The sequence below is a fragment of the Oncorhynchus tshawytscha genome, linkage group LG09 (assembly GCF_018296145.1).
Source record: "Oncorhynchus tshawytscha isolate Ot180627B linkage group LG09, Otsh_v2.0, whole genome shotgun sequence".
Lineage (NCBI taxonomy): Eukaryota > Metazoa > Chordata > Actinopteri > Salmoniformes > Salmonidae > Oncorhynchus > Oncorhynchus tshawytscha.
The window spans coordinates 16,222,834-16,239,874 of NC_056437.1; the positions used below are offsets into that span (position 1 = coordinate 16,222,834).

Sequence of the window (17,041 nt, forward strand, 5' to 3'; positions counted from 1 at the left end):
TTGATCAGGCTGTGGCCTGTGAAGTGCTGTCCCACTCATCTTCAATGGCTATGCGAAGTTGCTGGATATTGGTGGGAACTGGAAGATGCTGTCGTACACGTCGATCTAGAGCATCCCCAACATACTCAATGGGTTACATGTCTGGTGATAATGTAGGCCATGGAATAACTTTATTTATTTATTCGTTATTTTACCAGGTAAGTTGACTGAGAACACATTCTCATTTACAGCATCGACCTGGGGAATAGTTACAGGGGAGAGGAGGATGAATGAGCCAATGAATGAGCCAACTGGGACATGTTCAGCTTCCAGAAATTGTGTACAGATCCTTGTGACATACTGTAGGACTGTGCATTATCATGCTGAAACATGGTGATGGCCCGAAAATGCAGAGGTGTGGACTCGAGTCACAAATATGATGACTTGCAACTCGACTTTGACACCAATGACTCGTGACTTGTGCCTTATGACTCGACCTGACTTGATACCCTTCAAGCACAAATATTAAAAATGCTATTAAAAAAAAAAAAAAGTGTGCAGCGCATCAACTCTTCATTTAAGAGATTAGTTTGAATCGGACAGCAGCAAATCAAATTGTGCCAGCTGAGAAAAAGTTGTGCATAGCAGTGCAGAGGAACGTCGGCAGGTGAATTCAGATGGGGCCCTTGGAAAGATGATACCGAAAATTATTATTTCCGGATATAAAGACGACTCTGTATCAACAAAAAAACGGATTGCAACTTGCAAAACATGCGGGAAGAAAATTACAGATGGAGGCGCAACAACTTCCAACTTTGTTCGACATTTGAAGCTGCACAAAGAACGGTAAGTCGTGGCTAATATAGCCGACAGTTATATATTTTATTACTTTACTAGTGTATCATGTAGGCTAACGTAAAGTTAAATCAATGAGCCTCCACAGTCAGTCAGTCAGTGCGGGAACACGATCATTGCACCCAAGATTGAGCTACAACTGGCTAGGCAGTTGGTAGAATCCTGCCTGATTTAACTGCTGTTCCTAAAACCATTGGCATAGTTAGCCTACTGTAACCACACAAAGGAGTGAGAGTGTGTGTGTGTACAAGCCTACATCGCCCGATTGCGCTCCTCAATAGTCGATCACTTTCTCATGGCTACCCATGTATTTCCATGGAAATATAACATTGATTTGGAAAGTAATAAATATATATTTTTAAAAGCGTTCATGATTTGCGTAAATGTTATAAACTATTACTCTTGTTAAAAATATGAAATTGTATTACATTTGCTGAAGAGCACATTATGACTTGTTTAGAATTGAAACTCAAACTGTAGGACTTGAGACTTGACTAGGACTTGCCTGTCTTGACTTGGGACTTGAGCGCTGACTTGAGACTGACTTGTGACTTGTAAAACAAAGACTTGGTACCACCTCTGCGAAAATGGACCTCAGGATCTCGTCACGGTATCTCTGTGCATTCAAATTGCCATCAATAAAATGAAAATTGTGTTCCTTGTCTGTAGCTTATGCCTGCCCATAGCATGACCCCACCGCCACCATGGCGCACTCTGTTCACAACGCTGACGTCAGCAAACAGCTCGCCCAAACAACGCCATGAGCGTTGTCTGCCATCTGCCCGGTACAGTTGAAACCGGGATTCATCCGTGAAGAGCACACTTCTCCAGTGTGCCAGTGGCCATTGAAGGTGAGCATTTTCCCACTGAAGTCAGTTACAATGCAAAACTGTATTCAAGTGAAGACCCTAGGGAGGATGACGAGCTTCCCTGAGATGATTTCTGACAGTTTGTGCAGAAATTTCTTCACTTGTGCAAACCCAGTTTCATCAGCTGTCCGGGCGGCTGGACTCAATTCTCTGATAACAGCTCTGGTATACATTCCTGCCGTCAGCATGCCGAATGCACACTCCCGTAAAACTTGAGACATCTCTGGCATTGTGTTGTGTGACAAAACTGCACATTTTAGAGTGGCCATTTATGTCCCAGCACAAGGTTTACCTGTGTAACGATCATGCTGTTTAATCAGATTTTTGATATCGCACATCTGTCAGGTGGATGGATTATCTTGGCAAAGGAGAAACGCTCACTAACAGAGATGCAAACAAATGAGAGAGAAATAAGCTTTTTGAGAGCATGGAACAATTCTGGGAACTTTTGTTTCAGCTCATGAAAAATGGGACCAACACTTTACATGTAACGTTTATATTTTTGTTCAGTGTACGGTATATATACACTGTTGAAGTCGGAAGTTTACATACACAGGTTGGAGTCATTAACTCGTTTTTCAACCACTCCACAAATTTCTTGTTAACAAACAATAGTTTTGACAAGTCGGTTAGGAGATCATTTTTAAAGAAGTAATTTTTACAACAATTGTTTACACAGACAGATTTCCCTTACCTGTGGATGTATTTCAAGGCCTACCTTCAAACTCAGTGCCTCTTTGCTTGACATCATGGAAAAATCTGAATAAATCAGCCAAGACCTCAGAAAAAAAATTGTAGACCTCCACAAGTCTGGTTCATCCTTGGGAGAAATTTCCAAACGCCTGAAGGTACCACGTTCATCTGTACAAACAATAGTATGCAAGTATAAACACCATGGGACCACGCAGCAATCATACCGCTCTGGAATGAGACGCGTACTGTCTTCTAGAGATGAACGTACTTTGGTGCGAAAAGTGCAAATAGAGGTAGATATGTATAGGGTAAGGTGACGAGGCATCAGGATATACTATAAACAGAGTAGCAGCAACGTATATTATGATTGTTTGTGAGTGGCTGTGTGTAGAGTTAGTATAAATGTATGTTCATATGTGTGTGGGAGCAAATTATGAAATGATTGTGTGTGTTGGAGTGTCAGTGTTAATGAGTTTGTAGGGCCCTGAGTGTGCATAGAGACAGTGCAAAGATAAGGGTCAACTCAGTCTGTGTACCCATTTTGTTAGCTAAATAGTTAGCGATTTAGCAGTATTATGGCTTGGGGATAGAAGCTGTCCAGGAGCCTGTTGGTGCCAGATGCACCGCTACCTTGTATCGACCCCCGTTTCCTCTGCTGGGGTGGTATGTTAATTGGAGTGGGTCTGCGAGTGGCACAGCGGTCTAAGGCACTGCATCTCAGTGCAAGAAGCATCGCTACAGTCCCTGGTTCAAATCCAGGCTGTATCACATCTGGCAGTGATTGGGAGTCCAATAGGGCGGAAAACAATTGGTCCAGGGTAGGCCGTGATTTTAAATAAGAATTTGTTCTTAACTGACTTGCCTAGTTAAATAAAAAAAACATGAGGATGCCTAGGAAAGTAGAGGTTGAAATGACTGAATATGCCTGCGCTCTGAGAACACGCCCTAGAATACCGTCAGGCCCGCGGCCTTGCGACCTGATTAAAGACCTTTCTCATGTCGGCCTCGGAGAGTGAGATCACCCAGTCCTCTGGGTTGGTGATGGCCCTCACACCCGGCACGATGTTATTATTGTCGAAGCGCGCATAAAATGCATTGAGTTCATCTGGTAGAGAGGCATCATTGGGCAGATCATAGTTGGGTGTTCCTTTGTAATCCATAATGGACTACCACATGCTGCGGACGTCGGAGCCTGTGTAATATAATTCCTAAATTGTCCTTTTGCTCGTTTGATGACTCTGCAGAGGTAATAGTGGGACTTCTTGTACTTGTTCCCGTCCTCAACGTAGCCTCAGGGTTGTTTGAGATAGCCCTGTGTGCGGTAGCACGGTCCTTTAGTTTAGGGCCAACCTCCGTGTTAATCCAGGGTTTTTGATTGGGAAAGCAGCAAACCTTCACTGTGGGGACAACGTTGCGGTGCAATTCCTAATGAAGCCGGTGACAGTGTTATCGGCAGAGTCTCAAAACATATTCCAATCAGTGCCAGAAAAGCAGTTCTGTAGCATAATCTCTTATTCTGGTGACCATTTCTCAACGGAGCGAGTCACAGATACTTCCTGTTTGAGCTTCTGCTTTTAAAACAGGAAGCAGGAGTAAGGAGTCATGTTCTGATTTGCCGAATGGCGGCTGAGGGACGGCCTTGTATGCTTGCTTGTGGATAGAATAACAGTTGTCTAGGACTTTATCGCACCTAGTCGGGAAGAAGATGTCTTGATGGAAGTCGGGCATCAAGAGTTAAAATTTTTTAAAATACCTTTATGTAACTAGGTAAGTCAGTTAAGAACAAGTTCTTATTTTCAATGATGGCCTAGGAACAGTGGGTTAACTGCCTTGTTCAGGGGCAGAACAGATTTTTACCTGGTCAGCTCAGGGATTCAATCTTGAAACCTTACAGTTAACTAGTCCAATGCTCTAACCACCTGCCTCTCATTGCACTCCACGAGGAGCCTGCCTGTTACGCGAATGCAGTACGAAGGCAAGGTAAGTTGCTAGCTAGCATTAAACTGTTTTTATAAGATAAATCAAATCATAATCACTAGTTAAACTAGTAATATCATCAACCATGTGTAGTTATCTAGCGTGTCCTGCGTTGCATATAATCGATGCAACGCAGGGGGATGATTTAACAAAAGCGCATTTGCGAAAGAAGCACAATCGTTGCACGACTGTACCTAACCATAAACACCCATGCCTTAAAGTCAATACAGAAGTATATATTTTTAAACCTGCATATTTAGCTAAAAGAAATCCAGGTTAGCAGGCAATATTAACCAGGTGAAATTGTGTCACTTCTCTTGCGTTCATTGCATGCAGAGTCAATGTATATGCGATAATAAACATTTTGTTTTCGAAATGATAGTTTCCAGATTCTACCATATTAATGACCAAAGGCTTCTATTTCTGTGTGTTATGTTATAATTAAGTCTACGACTTGATATTTGATAGAGCAGTCCGACTGAGCGATGGTAGGCAGCAGCAGGCTCGTAAGCATTCATTCAAACAGCACTTTTGTGCGTTTTGCCAGCAGCTCTTCACTGTGCTTCAAGCATTGCGCTGTTTATGACTTCAAGCCTATCAGGGTTGCGCGCCAATAGGGTGCGCGCCAATAGCGTTTCAAACACCACTCGCTCTGAGACTTGGAGTAGTTGTTCCCCTTGCTCTGCATGCTTCGAGGGTGGCTGTTGTCGATGTGTTCCTCGTTCGAGCCCAGGTAGGAGCGAGGAGAGGGACGGAAGCTATACTGTTACACTGGCAATACTATAGTGCCTATAAGAACATCCAATAGTCAAAAGGTATATGGAATACAAATGGTATAGAGAGAAATAGTCCTATAAATACTATATTAACTACAATCTAAAAACCTCTTACCTTGGAATATTGAAGTCTCATGTTAAAAGGAACCACCAGCTTTCATATGTTCTCATGTTCTGAGCAAGGAACTTAAACGTTAGCTTTTTTTTATGGCACATATTGCACTTTTACTTTCTTCTCCAACACTTTGTTTTTGCATTATTTAAACCAAATTGAACATGTTTCATTATTTATTTGATGCTAAATAGATTTTTATTGATGTATTAAGTTAAAATAAGTGTTCATTCAGTATTGTTGTAATTGTCATTATTAGAAATAAAAATTGTCCGATTAATCGGTATAGGCTTTTTTTGGTCCTCCAATAATCGATGTCGGCGTTGAAAAATCATTATCGGTCGACCTCTAAAACACACCAACCAGCTGGTCTGCGCATGCTCTGAGGACACGGCCGGGGATGCCATCTGGGCCTGCAGCCTTGTGAGGGTTAACACGCTTAAATGTTTTACTCACGTTGGCTACAGTGAAGGAGAGCCCGCAGGTTTTGTTAGCGGGCCATGTCAGTGGCACTGTATTGTCCTCAAAGCAAGCAATATACACAACTGTGATTATGATCGAAGATAATTATCTTGGTAGATAATGCGGTCGGCATTTGAATGTGAGGAATTCTCAGTCAGGTGAACAAAAGGACTTGAGTTCATGTAGGTTGTTATGATCACACCACATCTCGTTAATCATAAAGAAACCATTACAAAACAACTTATCAGGGCAAAATTTGAATTGGGACACTTACCGATCATGTGCCATGGTGAAACAACTTTGATGAGCTTCAACTCCAGGGCCACAGTCTCAAACTTCTGGCAGGCTAAACAGGGTACTGACCTTTTAAGCAAAAAGTGACAAATTGAAACATTGTGTGCTCTGATATGATGACACACTATTTGGCATGACCGGTCTCAACATAGTGTTCTAACTAGACAGCCACTATAGTGTGCAGAACCATAAACCAATCAGCATTAAGTACTGCACAGCAATAAGTTATGTTGGGAACATTGTCAAAATAGCTGATTTGCATCAAAAGTTACATGGTTTAAAATGAATAAAATTGTGAAAGCCACAGCTTCAGCAGTGGGGTAAAGTACTTCAGCTTAAATGGGTGTAAGATACCAAAAACAGCCCATGTCTCAATCATCAATTCTGTCATGTCAGAGCATTGCCGCCAGAAAACGTTTCGCGAGGCGGCATTTGCCACGGCATTTTTCAATCACCATAAAACAAGTGCTATTTTATTTATATAGATTCGTCAACTCACGCACAATGTATGTCTTTCACATCGGAGTGCTGCTGCAGGCTCTTTGCCTGTTGCGCGGGCCGGGCACAACATGCAAGTCGAGCTTGCCACTTTCCTCCGGTATTTATTTAGCAAGCATGATAACAAATCACTCCCGACAGACATGCAAAAACTCTTACATAGATGTAGCAGCCTAAATTTAGCCAAAGACAAAAACACCTGATTAAACTTAAAGGGGTTGATGATTACCTGACAAGTAGAATCAGGTGCGCCTGTTGGTGGTCCTGGAGGACCGGAGTTGATCAAGCCTACTATGCGCCCTGTCCTTCTGGCAAGTGTAAATTAAGCGGAAATATTTTATATTTAGCCTATAGCCCATTTGTATGTGAGAAAATGTGAATTATATCACATTTGGTTTATATTCAAACCTCGCCAGACTAAGCTACCTAGACATTTTCTATCAAAATTAGTAACTGCAATTAATCAATATACACAAATGTTTTGTTAGGCCTGCAGCAGCATAGCGCAGGACTACACGACGTAAATCTGCATAAAGCAAGCTCAGCCCTCTGAGTTTTATTGCCCAATCATATTGTGTATAGGCACCCCCCTAGTCCTCCTTTAAAATATAATTCATATGAACAAGTAAAAGGTTGCTGCAGTTTGACAAGGTTTTCATTCTCCCCAAGGCCATACATTTTTCCAGGAGTTTTTAGAAATCATGTGACCTGATTAGAAAAACGTTGCTCTCATCATAGCCTATATTAAACAGGTTCACAACAAATTAACCACGTCATACCATATAAGGTCCAGAGTTTTGCCTGGTTAGGTTACCAGATCAGGACAACTCCCCTGGCACCAGATAAACTGTCATTTCTCCCATGCATGACTGATTTTACCATGAAAGAACCACAGCAATTTACTACGCATTGCATAATGTAATTGTAATAGTCATGCACCTCCCCAGCCTAACCAAACCACACCTTCCCTCCCTTCCTTCCTTCATTCCTCTCGCTTTCGTGAAAATGAGACTTCTCTCGGTCTTTTGCTTCCGTGAAAAGGAAACTTCACTCCGCGTGCTCTGTCAGAGTCTGTGTGTAAAGAGAGAAATATATAGCACAGCGCATAATTTCAACGTGATGGGACATTCATCGAAGACAGAGCTCTGCAAGTAACTTCATCCTTGACAACAACACATTGGTGTGGTATGAGGGGTTACCGAACAACAGTCTGACTGTGGAATAAGACTGGAGAAATTGATGACAAGTTTACAGATCTGAGTGGGATTGTAGCAGCAGCAAGAGCAAAGGACACATACTTTTCGATTGACCTTGGTCTAAGATGGTTGAAGAGAAAATGATTTTTTAATCACTCCAAGTAATGTAAGTAAATTATGCTGGTGCAAAGAGAAATGTAGTTAACGTGAAATCTTGTAATTCACCGTGAAATTAGTTTATAGCTTTTACCAGAGTATTACATGGTGACCACATCACGTTCCCATCCGCAGTTTTTATGCGAGTAAAGTCATAAATATTGTCATAGAAACTGTTCTGTTAAATAACAAATGTGACTGCCGATTCCGGTCTTCACACATGCGCTCTAGCCAACAGCTCGCAGATAAAGTGCACGTAGGTTATGACATGATTATATTTATCAAACGACAGTCAAGCATCGATAATCATAATCATCAATCTCCCCTTGATTTTTTTCCTCGGGTGTTATTGACTCTGTTTCATGTCGGTGCGTTTTATTGTACTGTTTATTTATTAAAACACTCACTCCCTGTACTTGCTTCTCGACTCTCAGCGCACTCCTTACAACTGTACACTAACATGACAAAACAGAAACCATAGCTACTCTAATTGAACCTATATGGACACATCGTGTGTAATAGCCTAAGTGATTAGAAAAAAGGAATAAAGCATACTGAACTAGAGCTGTACCACTGTCATTAGCTAAACAGTTCCAGTATAGCTATCAATGTGTGCTCTATGGGCTCACAGCTCTTTTCTTATCTCTGACCCTAACTCTCATTTCTTGTCCACAACTTGGCTCAACCCTAATCCTAGCCATAGCCCTGTGAAACTCCATCTTTTTCCATCGACTGCAATGTAGTTTGTATTTGGGGTATTTAATTAGGAACCCCATTAGCGGCTCCAATTGACCTAAGCAAAGTCAATGGGTTGATTCCTAACTTTTCACAAAATGTGAGATGACGTTTTCCTGTGATATCATGTTGACTTTACAGAGCAAGGTGATTATTTTTCTTAACAGATCAAATAACTAGCTATCTAGTTTCTTGGTTTCATGCATGTTAACATTAGAAGCCTCCTCCCTAAGTTTGTTCTATTCACTGCTTTAGCACACTCTGCCAACCCGGATGTTCTAGCTGTGTCTGAATCCTGGTTTAGGATTGCAATCTACTGCAAAGATAGCCTGCAGAGTTCTGTCCTACTATCCAGGTCTGTACCCAACTATTTGAACTTCTACTTTTAAAAATCCACCTCTCTAAAAACAAGTCTCTCACCGTTGCCGCCTGCTATAGACCACCCTCTGCCCCCAGCTGTGCTCTGGACACCATATGTGAACTGATTGCCCCCCATCTATCTTCAGAGCTCGTGCTGCTAGGCGACCTAAACTGGAACATGCTTAACACCCCAGCCATCCTACAATCTAAACTTGATGCCCTCAATCTCACACAAATTATCAATGAACCTACCAGGTACCTCCCCAAAGCCTTAAACACGGGCACCCTCATAGATATCATCCTAACCAACTTCCCCTCTAAATACACCTCTGCTGTCTTCAACCAAGATCTCAGCGATCACTGCCTCATTGCCTGCATCCGTAATGGGTCAGCGGTCAAACGACCTCCACTCATCACTGTAAAACGCTCCCTGAAACACTTCAGCGAGCAGGCCTTTCTAATCGACCTGGCCGGGGTATCCTGGAAGGATATTGATCTCATCCCGTCAGTAGAGGATGCCTGGATATTTTTTTTAAATGCCTTCCTAACCATCTTAAATAAACATGCCCCATTCAAGAAATTTAGAACCAGGAACAGATATAGCCCTTGGTTCTCCCCAGACCTGACTGCCCTTAACCAACACAAAAACATCCTATGGTGTTCTGCATTAGCATCGAACAGCCCCCGTGATATGCAGCTGTTCAGGGAAGCTAGAAACCATTATACACAGGCAGTTAGAAAAGCCAAGGCTAGCTTTTTCAAGCAGAAATTTGCTTCCTGCAACACTAACTCGAAAAAGTTCTGGGACACTGTAAAGTCCATGGAGAATAAGAACAACACCTCCCAGCTGCCCACTGCACTGAAGATGGGAAACACTGTCACCACTGATAAATCCACCATAATTGAGAATTTCATGAACCAGTTTTCTACGGCTGGCCATGCTTTCCACCTGGCTACTCCTACCCCGGTCAACAGCACTGCACCCCCAACAGCAACTTGCCCAAGCCTTCCCCATTTCTCCTTCTCCCAAATCCATTCAGCCGATGTTCTGAAAGAGCTGCAAAATCTGGACCCCTACAAATCAGCCGGGCTAGACAATCTGGACCCTTTCTTTCTAAAATTATCTGCCGAAATTGTTGCCACCCCTATTACTAGCCTGTTCAACCTCTCTTTCGTGTCGTCTGAGATTCCCAAAGATTGGAAAGCAGCTGCGGTCATCCCCCTCTTCAAAGGGGGGGACACTCTTGACCCAAACTGCTACAGACCTATATCTATCCTACCCTGCCTTTCTAAGGTCTTCGAAAGCCAAGTCAACAAACAGATTACCGACCATTTCGAATCTCACCATACCTTCTCTGCTATGCAATCTGGTTTCAGAGCTGGTCATGGGTGCACCTCAGCCACGCTCAAGGTCCTAAACGATATCTTAACCACCATCGATAAGAAACATTACTGTGCAGCCGTATTCATTGATCTGGCCAAGGCTTTCGACTCTGTCAATCACCACATCCTCATCGGCAGACTCAACAGCCTTGGGTTCTCAAATGATTGCCTCGCCTGGTTCACCAACTACTTCTCTGATAGAGTTCAGTGTATCAAATCGGAGGGTCTGCTGTCCGGACCTCTGGCAGTCTCTATGGGGGTGCCACAGGGTTCAATTCTTGGACCGACTCTCTTGTCTGTATACATCAATGAGGTCGCTTTTGCTGCTGGTGAGTCTCTGATCCACCTCTACGCAGACGACACCATTCTGTATACTTCTGGCCCTTCTTTGGACACTGTGTTAACAACCCTCCAGGCAAGCTTCAATGCCATACAACTCTCCTTCCGTGGCCTCCAATTGCTCTTAAATACAAGTAAAACTAAATGCATGCTCTTAAACCGATCGCTACCTGCACCTACCCGCCTGTCCAACATCACTACTCTGGACGGCTCCGACTTAGAATACGTGGACAACTACAAATACTTAGGTGTCTGGTTAGACTATAAACTCTCCTTCCAGACCCATATCAAACATCTCCAATCCAAAGTTAAATCTAGAATTGGCTTCCTATTTCGCAACAAAGCATCCTTCACTCATGCTGCCAAACATACCCTTGTAAAACTGACCATCCTACCAATCCTCGACTTTGGCGATGTCATTTACAAAATAGCCTCCAATACCCTACTCAACAAATTGGATGCAGTCTATCACAGTGCAATCCGTTTTGTCACCAAAGCCCCATATACTACCCACCATTGTGACCTGTACGCTCTCGTTGGCTGGCCCTCGCTTCATACTCGTCGCCAAACCCACTGGCTCCATGTCATCTACCGCCCCGTAGCACTCACATCCGTCATCATGAAGTGCTTTGAGAGACTAGTCAAGGACCATATCACCTCCACCCTACCTGACACCCTAGACCCACTCCAATTTGCTTACCGCCCAAATAGGTCCACAGACGATGCAATCTCAACCACACTGCACACTGCCCTAACCCATCTGGACAAGAGGAATACCTATGTGAGAATGCTGTTCATCGACTACAGCTCGGCATTCAACACCATAGTACCCTCCAAGCTCGTCATCAAGCTCGAGACCCTGGGTCTCGACCCCGCCCTGTGCAACTGGGTACTGGACTTCCTGACGGGCCGCCCCAGGTGGTGAGGGTAGGCAACAACATCTCCTCCCCATGATTAAAGTGGCTGGAGTAGAGTCAGCTGCTGATCCTCAACACTGGGGCCCCACAAGGGTGCGTTCTGAGCCCTCTCCTGTACTCCCTGTTCACCCACGACTGCGTGGCCACACACGCCTCCAACTCAATCATCAAGTTTGCGGACGACACAACATTGGTAGGCTTGATTACCAACAACGACGAGACGGCCTACAGGGAAGAGGTGAGGGCCCTCGGAGTGTGGTGTCAGGAAAATAACCTCACACTCAACGTCAACAAAACTAAGGAGATGATTGTGGACTTCAGGAAACAGCAGAAGGAACACCCCCTATCCACATCGATGGAACAGTAGTGGAGAGGGTAGCAAGTTTTAAGTTCCTCGGCATACACATCACAGACAAACTGAATTGGTCCACTCACACAGACAGCATCGTGAAGAAGGCGCAGCAGCGCCTCTTCAACCTCAGGAGGCTGAAGAAATTCGGCTTGTCACCAAAAGCACTCACAAACTTCTACAGATGCACAATCGAGAGCATCCTGGCGGGCTGTATCACCGCCTGGTACGGCAACTGCTCCGCCCTCAACCGTAAGGCTCTCCAGAGGGTAGTGAGGTCTGCACAACGCATCACCAGCCTCAGGAGGTGAAGTCAGCTTGTCACCAAACAGCATCAGCGGGGAAAACTACCTGCCCTCCAGGACACCTACACCACCCGATGTTACAGGAAGGCCATAAAGATCATCAAGGACATCAACCACCCGAGCCACTGCCTGTTCACCCCGCTATCATCCAGAAGGCGAGGTCAGTACAGGTGCATCAAAGCTTGGGCCGAGAGACTGAAAAACAGCTTCTATCTCAAGGCCATCAGACTGTTAAACAGCCACCACTAACATTGAGTGGCTGCTGCCAACACACTGACACTGACTCAACTCCAGCCACTTTAATAATGGGAATTTATGGGAAATGATGTAAATATATCACTAGCCACTTTAAACAATGCTACCCTATATAATGTTACTTACCCTACATTATTCATCTCATATGCATACGTATATACTGTACTCTATCATCGACTGCATCCTTATGTAATACATGTATCACTAGCCACTTTAACTATGCCACTTTGTTTACATACTCATCTCATATGTATATACTATATACTGTACTACCATCTACTGTATCTTGCCTATGCTGCTCTGTACCATCACTCATTCATATATCCTTATGTACATATTCTTTATCCCCTTACACTGTGTATAAGACAGTAGTTTTGGAATTGTTAGTTAGATTACTTGTTGGTTATTACTGCATTGTCGGAACTAGATGCACAAGCATTTCGCTACACTCGCATTAACATCTGCTAACCATGTGTATGTGACAAATAAAATTTGATTTGATTTGGATTTGATCTACAAGACCCTGCTAGGTAAAGTCCCCCCTTATCTCAGCTCGCTGGTCACCATAGCATCTCCCACCTGTAGCACACGCTCCAGCAGGTATATCTCTCTAGTCACCCCCAAAACCAATTCTTTCTTTGGCCGCCTCTCCTTCCAGTTCTCTGCTGCCAATGACTGGAACAAACTACTTAAATCTCTGAAACTGGAAACACTTATCTCCCTCACTAGCTTTAAGCACCAACTGTCAGAGCAGCTCACAGATTACTGCACCTGTACATAGCCCACCTATAATTTAGCCCAAACAACTACCTCTTTCCCAACTGTATTTAATTAATTTATTTATTTTGCTCCTTTGCACCCCATTATTTTTATTTCTACTTTGCACATTCTTCCATTGCAAAACTACCATTCCAGTGTTTTACTTGCTATATTGTATTTACTTTGCCACCATGGCCTTTTTTGCCTTTACCTCCCTTCACCTCATTTGCATATAGACTTGTTTATACTGTATTATTGACTGTATGTTTGTTTTACTCCATGTGTAACTCTGTGTCGTTGTATCTGTCGAACTGCTTTGCTTTATCTTGGCCAGGTCGCAATTGTAAATGAGAAGTTGTTCTCAACTTGCCTACCTGGTTAAATAAAGGTGAAATAAATAAAAATAAAAACAAAAATTAACTATTATTATTTTGTCTCACCACAGAATGAAAATTAGATGTGTTTTTCCAAGCAGACTGCGGAAGAAGCATTTTATTTCTTCATTATCGTCGCTGCTGGTGATCTGTGCCTTGCTGCTGCTCTGCCTAAAGGTCACAGTTAAAAAGAGTGTGACTATTGAACAGTACGGGACTACCGCAGGCTACGATGACGTCGAGCCTCCCCACCGCTACAACATTGACTGCAATGCCATCTACAACATGGATCCGGCCGAGGTGGGGAAGTCGCTGGTCATCAGAAAACAAGGGGTGGTGTGGGAGCAGGATGAGAGCTTGATCAACCTGACCTCTAACTGCCCGCGCTATCTCCGCTCCCGGGGCTATGGCACCGTCCAGGTGTCTGAGGAGGAGCAGGCCTTTCCACTGGCTTACTCCCTGGTGGTCCACAAATCTGCCTTCATGGTGGACAAGATCCTCCGGGCCGTCTACACCCCTAACAATATCTACTGTATCCACTACGACCTGAAGTCATCAGAACTGTTCAAAGAGGCCATGGAGGGTCTGGCCCGCTGTCTGCCCAACGTCTTTATCGCCTCTAAGCTGGAGACAGTGATGTACGCCAGCATTAGCCGCCTCAAAGCCGACCTTAACTGCCTGTCTGACCTCATGGGGTCAGAGGTCAAGTGGAGGTATGTCATCAACCTGTGCGGTCAGGACTTTCCCTTGCGCTCCAACATAGAGCTGGTGGCCGACCTGAAGAAGCTCCAGGGGGGTAATATGATGGAGACAAGTCATCCAAGCAAATACAAGAAGCAGCGTTTCTCCTTCCACCACAAGCTGCAGGATGCCGCCTTCAAGTACATCCAGATGCCGGTGAAAACCGACAAGGCCAAGGAGCCTCCCCCACGCGGCATCCAGATGTTCATCGGCAGTGCCTACTTCGTGCTCTCGTGGGAGTTTGTAGCGTATGTGAACACGTCTACACTGGCTAGGGATTTCCTGGTGTGGTCGAACGACACCTACTCCCCAGACGAACACTTCTGGGCCACTCTGACACGGGTGCCGGGCGTGCCGGGCGAGGTGCCCCGGGCCCAGGCCGACGTCACAGACCTAATGAGCAAGACCAGGCTGGTGAAGTGGAGTTACCTGGAGGGACCACTTTACCCAACATGCACAGGGAAACATGTCCGCAGTGTGTGTATCTATGGGGCTGGGGAGCTGTACTGGCTCATGAACTACGGCAGCTGGTTCGCCAATAAGGTGGACCCCAAAGTTGACCCAGTCCTTATCCAGTGTCTGGAGGAGAAATTAGAGGAGAAACAGAGACTCTTGGTCAAGGCTAAGAAGTCACAACCAAAGACTCCCTCCTCTGGAAAATGTTAAATTAATTGATAAATGATTGATTAATAATTGCTTGATTCATGTTGGAATATGGACTACTGTAATTACAGCACCATTTTAGTATTATTTTTTTTTTTTTACAGTTTATGTGTGTGAGTTGATTATGTCAGAAATTTAATTGAGGTGTGCTTTAAGGTACTAATGAAAGATGAAGTGGAATGCTGGATGAGAGACTGTTGGGTCTCTGGGTTAGAGTTAAACTATTGTTTTGCACCTTGATACTTGACGTGGGGAATGTTTGTCATAGCCTGACTTGAATGTGATATGGATCAGGGTAACATAACCAGGGTATAACCTCTGCTCACAGGGTGAAAGCCTGTGACAACCAGTGTATAATGACTATGTATATTTAACTAATACCCACTGGGCTCAAACTGGTTGAGTCAAATCAAAATCAAATTTTATTTGTCACATACACATGGTTAGCAGATGTTATTGCGAGTGTAGCGAAACGTTGTTTCCACGTAATTTCAATAAAATTACATTGAACCAACAGAATAGACGTTGAATTGACATCTGTGCCCAGTGGGTACTGACAGACAGGCATTAATGATTATGGCACATGCACAGCCAGACAGAACAGATTATATGCAGCCTTGTTAAATGCTGTAGCCTATTCACTGTGAGAACATTTTGGCCAAAGTAAAATGTTTAGACTGGTGATTTCTAAAGTGATTTCTCTGTTTCTCAAAGCAATACTCAATCCAGATGTTGTTTTAATGATTTCAATGAAAGAGTATTTTTAAGAGATAAATAAATGTGAAAAAAAGCGGGGCAGAGACATAGAAAGTGTTTGTATTTTGACTCCAGATTGAGGTCAAAGACCACATGTTGTCCTCTCACATCCCATGTTAGAAGGGGACATGCAGATCTGTATCATGACGACCTCTACAGCCCATAAAATAATAGTGAATATTGGTGCAACAAGCTCTGCTTTGCTCTTTATCCATCTTAGTATCATCTGTCACATACCCAAACTGTCAGGACGTTTCGCATAAATAAACCCCTAGTTTATTTAATAGTGAATGTACCCACATGATAATGCAGTATAATGAGTATTTAATGGGGAATCAGAGGGTAAACAGGGGAAATGTCAGCTCTGGATCAATAGTTTCCACCACACTTAACAGCTGCCTAAAGTTGCCTTTACAAACAGAGTAAAGCCAATACTGATCACACATGAACACTCCTATTAGAAGTGAAACAGCCTTTTTATACTGGGTTTTTGAATTGAGAAACTCCATGGCAGTAGAGTTTCGGAAATGATTTTTTTTTTAAACATGAAATCAACCTACACATCGTGAAAACATTGTAATAAGCACATAATGACTAGGGAAGGTAGCAGACATTTTGGTTATTGTGTTTTACTTGTCTTTGAATAAAAGTTGGATTTTAAGTGGTCATACTGTATATTCAAAAACCTTTACTACTCAAATTAGAAAAGAGTTTTACTACTAAGACTTTTAATACTCAGATTAGAGGGATTTAGTCAGGCTAACTCACTGAAAGTTAGTATAATGTCTGCCAGTGTTTGTGTTAGGCATTGGCATCTCCATACAATGTTAATTAGTTATGTTACGTTCCTCAACAAGAAAGCCAAAAATGTTCCTCAAACAGAAGGCGGAACTAACAAAGAGTCACTGACAACAAACAAATCGAAACAGATGGGGTTTTAGGACAGGTTCTGAAAGACAATTGTGGGGGTGTCCACTGAATGTTGACGAGCAACAACAACGGGGACCTAAAAGACACCCACCATGAGTACCCACTAAATTGACCCAATAAGAGGCCAACAAAAGAAAAACCCACACCAAACTTAAAGACAGGAAGCAAACCAAAAAGTGGAGCTACATGAGAGCTACAGTCTGGGTACCAGCCGTTTAAGCTAACATTCCACTCCTGTGTTTGGCAAATAACAGGAGTGGCAAGGAGTAGAATGTAATAGCTAAACAGAGACAGCAATCAGGCTAAGA

The 17,041-nt window shown here is 43.5% G+C and overlaps 1 protein-coding gene across 4 annotated transcripts; it reads left to right on the plus strand.

Annotated features, from left to right (window-relative positions):
• Positions 1 to 752: 752 nt before the first annotated feature.
• LOC112235513 (beta-1,3-galactosyl-O-glycosyl-glycoprotein beta-1,6-N-acetylglucosaminyltransferase 4) lies at positions 753 to 16,471 on the plus strand. 4 transcript variants are annotated; one of them, XM_042326603.1, is made up of 2 exons: positions 753 to 825; positions 13,715 to 16,471. In XM_042326603.1, the coding sequence occupies exon 2, from the start codon at positions 13,716 to 13,718 to the stop codon at positions 15,048 to 15,050; it is 1,335 nt and encodes a 444-aa protein (XP_042182537.1). In that variant the 5' UTR covers positions 753 to 825; position 13,715; the 3' UTR covers positions 15,051 to 16,471. The 4 variants fall into 4 exon arrangements, 3 of the variants coding, with proteins under 3 accessions (XP_042182537.1, XP_024259734.1, XP_024259735.1); XR_006084036.1 differs by lacking the exons at positions 753 to 825; positions 13,715 to 16,471 and adding exons at positions 7,343 to 7,877; positions 8,858 to 8,917; XM_024403966.2 differs by lacking the exon at positions 753 to 825 and adding an exon at positions 7,343 to 7,877.
• Positions 16,472 to 17,041: the final 570 nt, after the last annotated feature.

What these genes read in the sequence shown, in the direction of transcription:
- LOC112235513 (XM_042326603.1), top strand. Translation starts at nt 13,716, where the DNA reads ATGAAAATTAGATGTGTTTTTCCAAGCAGACTGCGGAAGAAGCATTTT.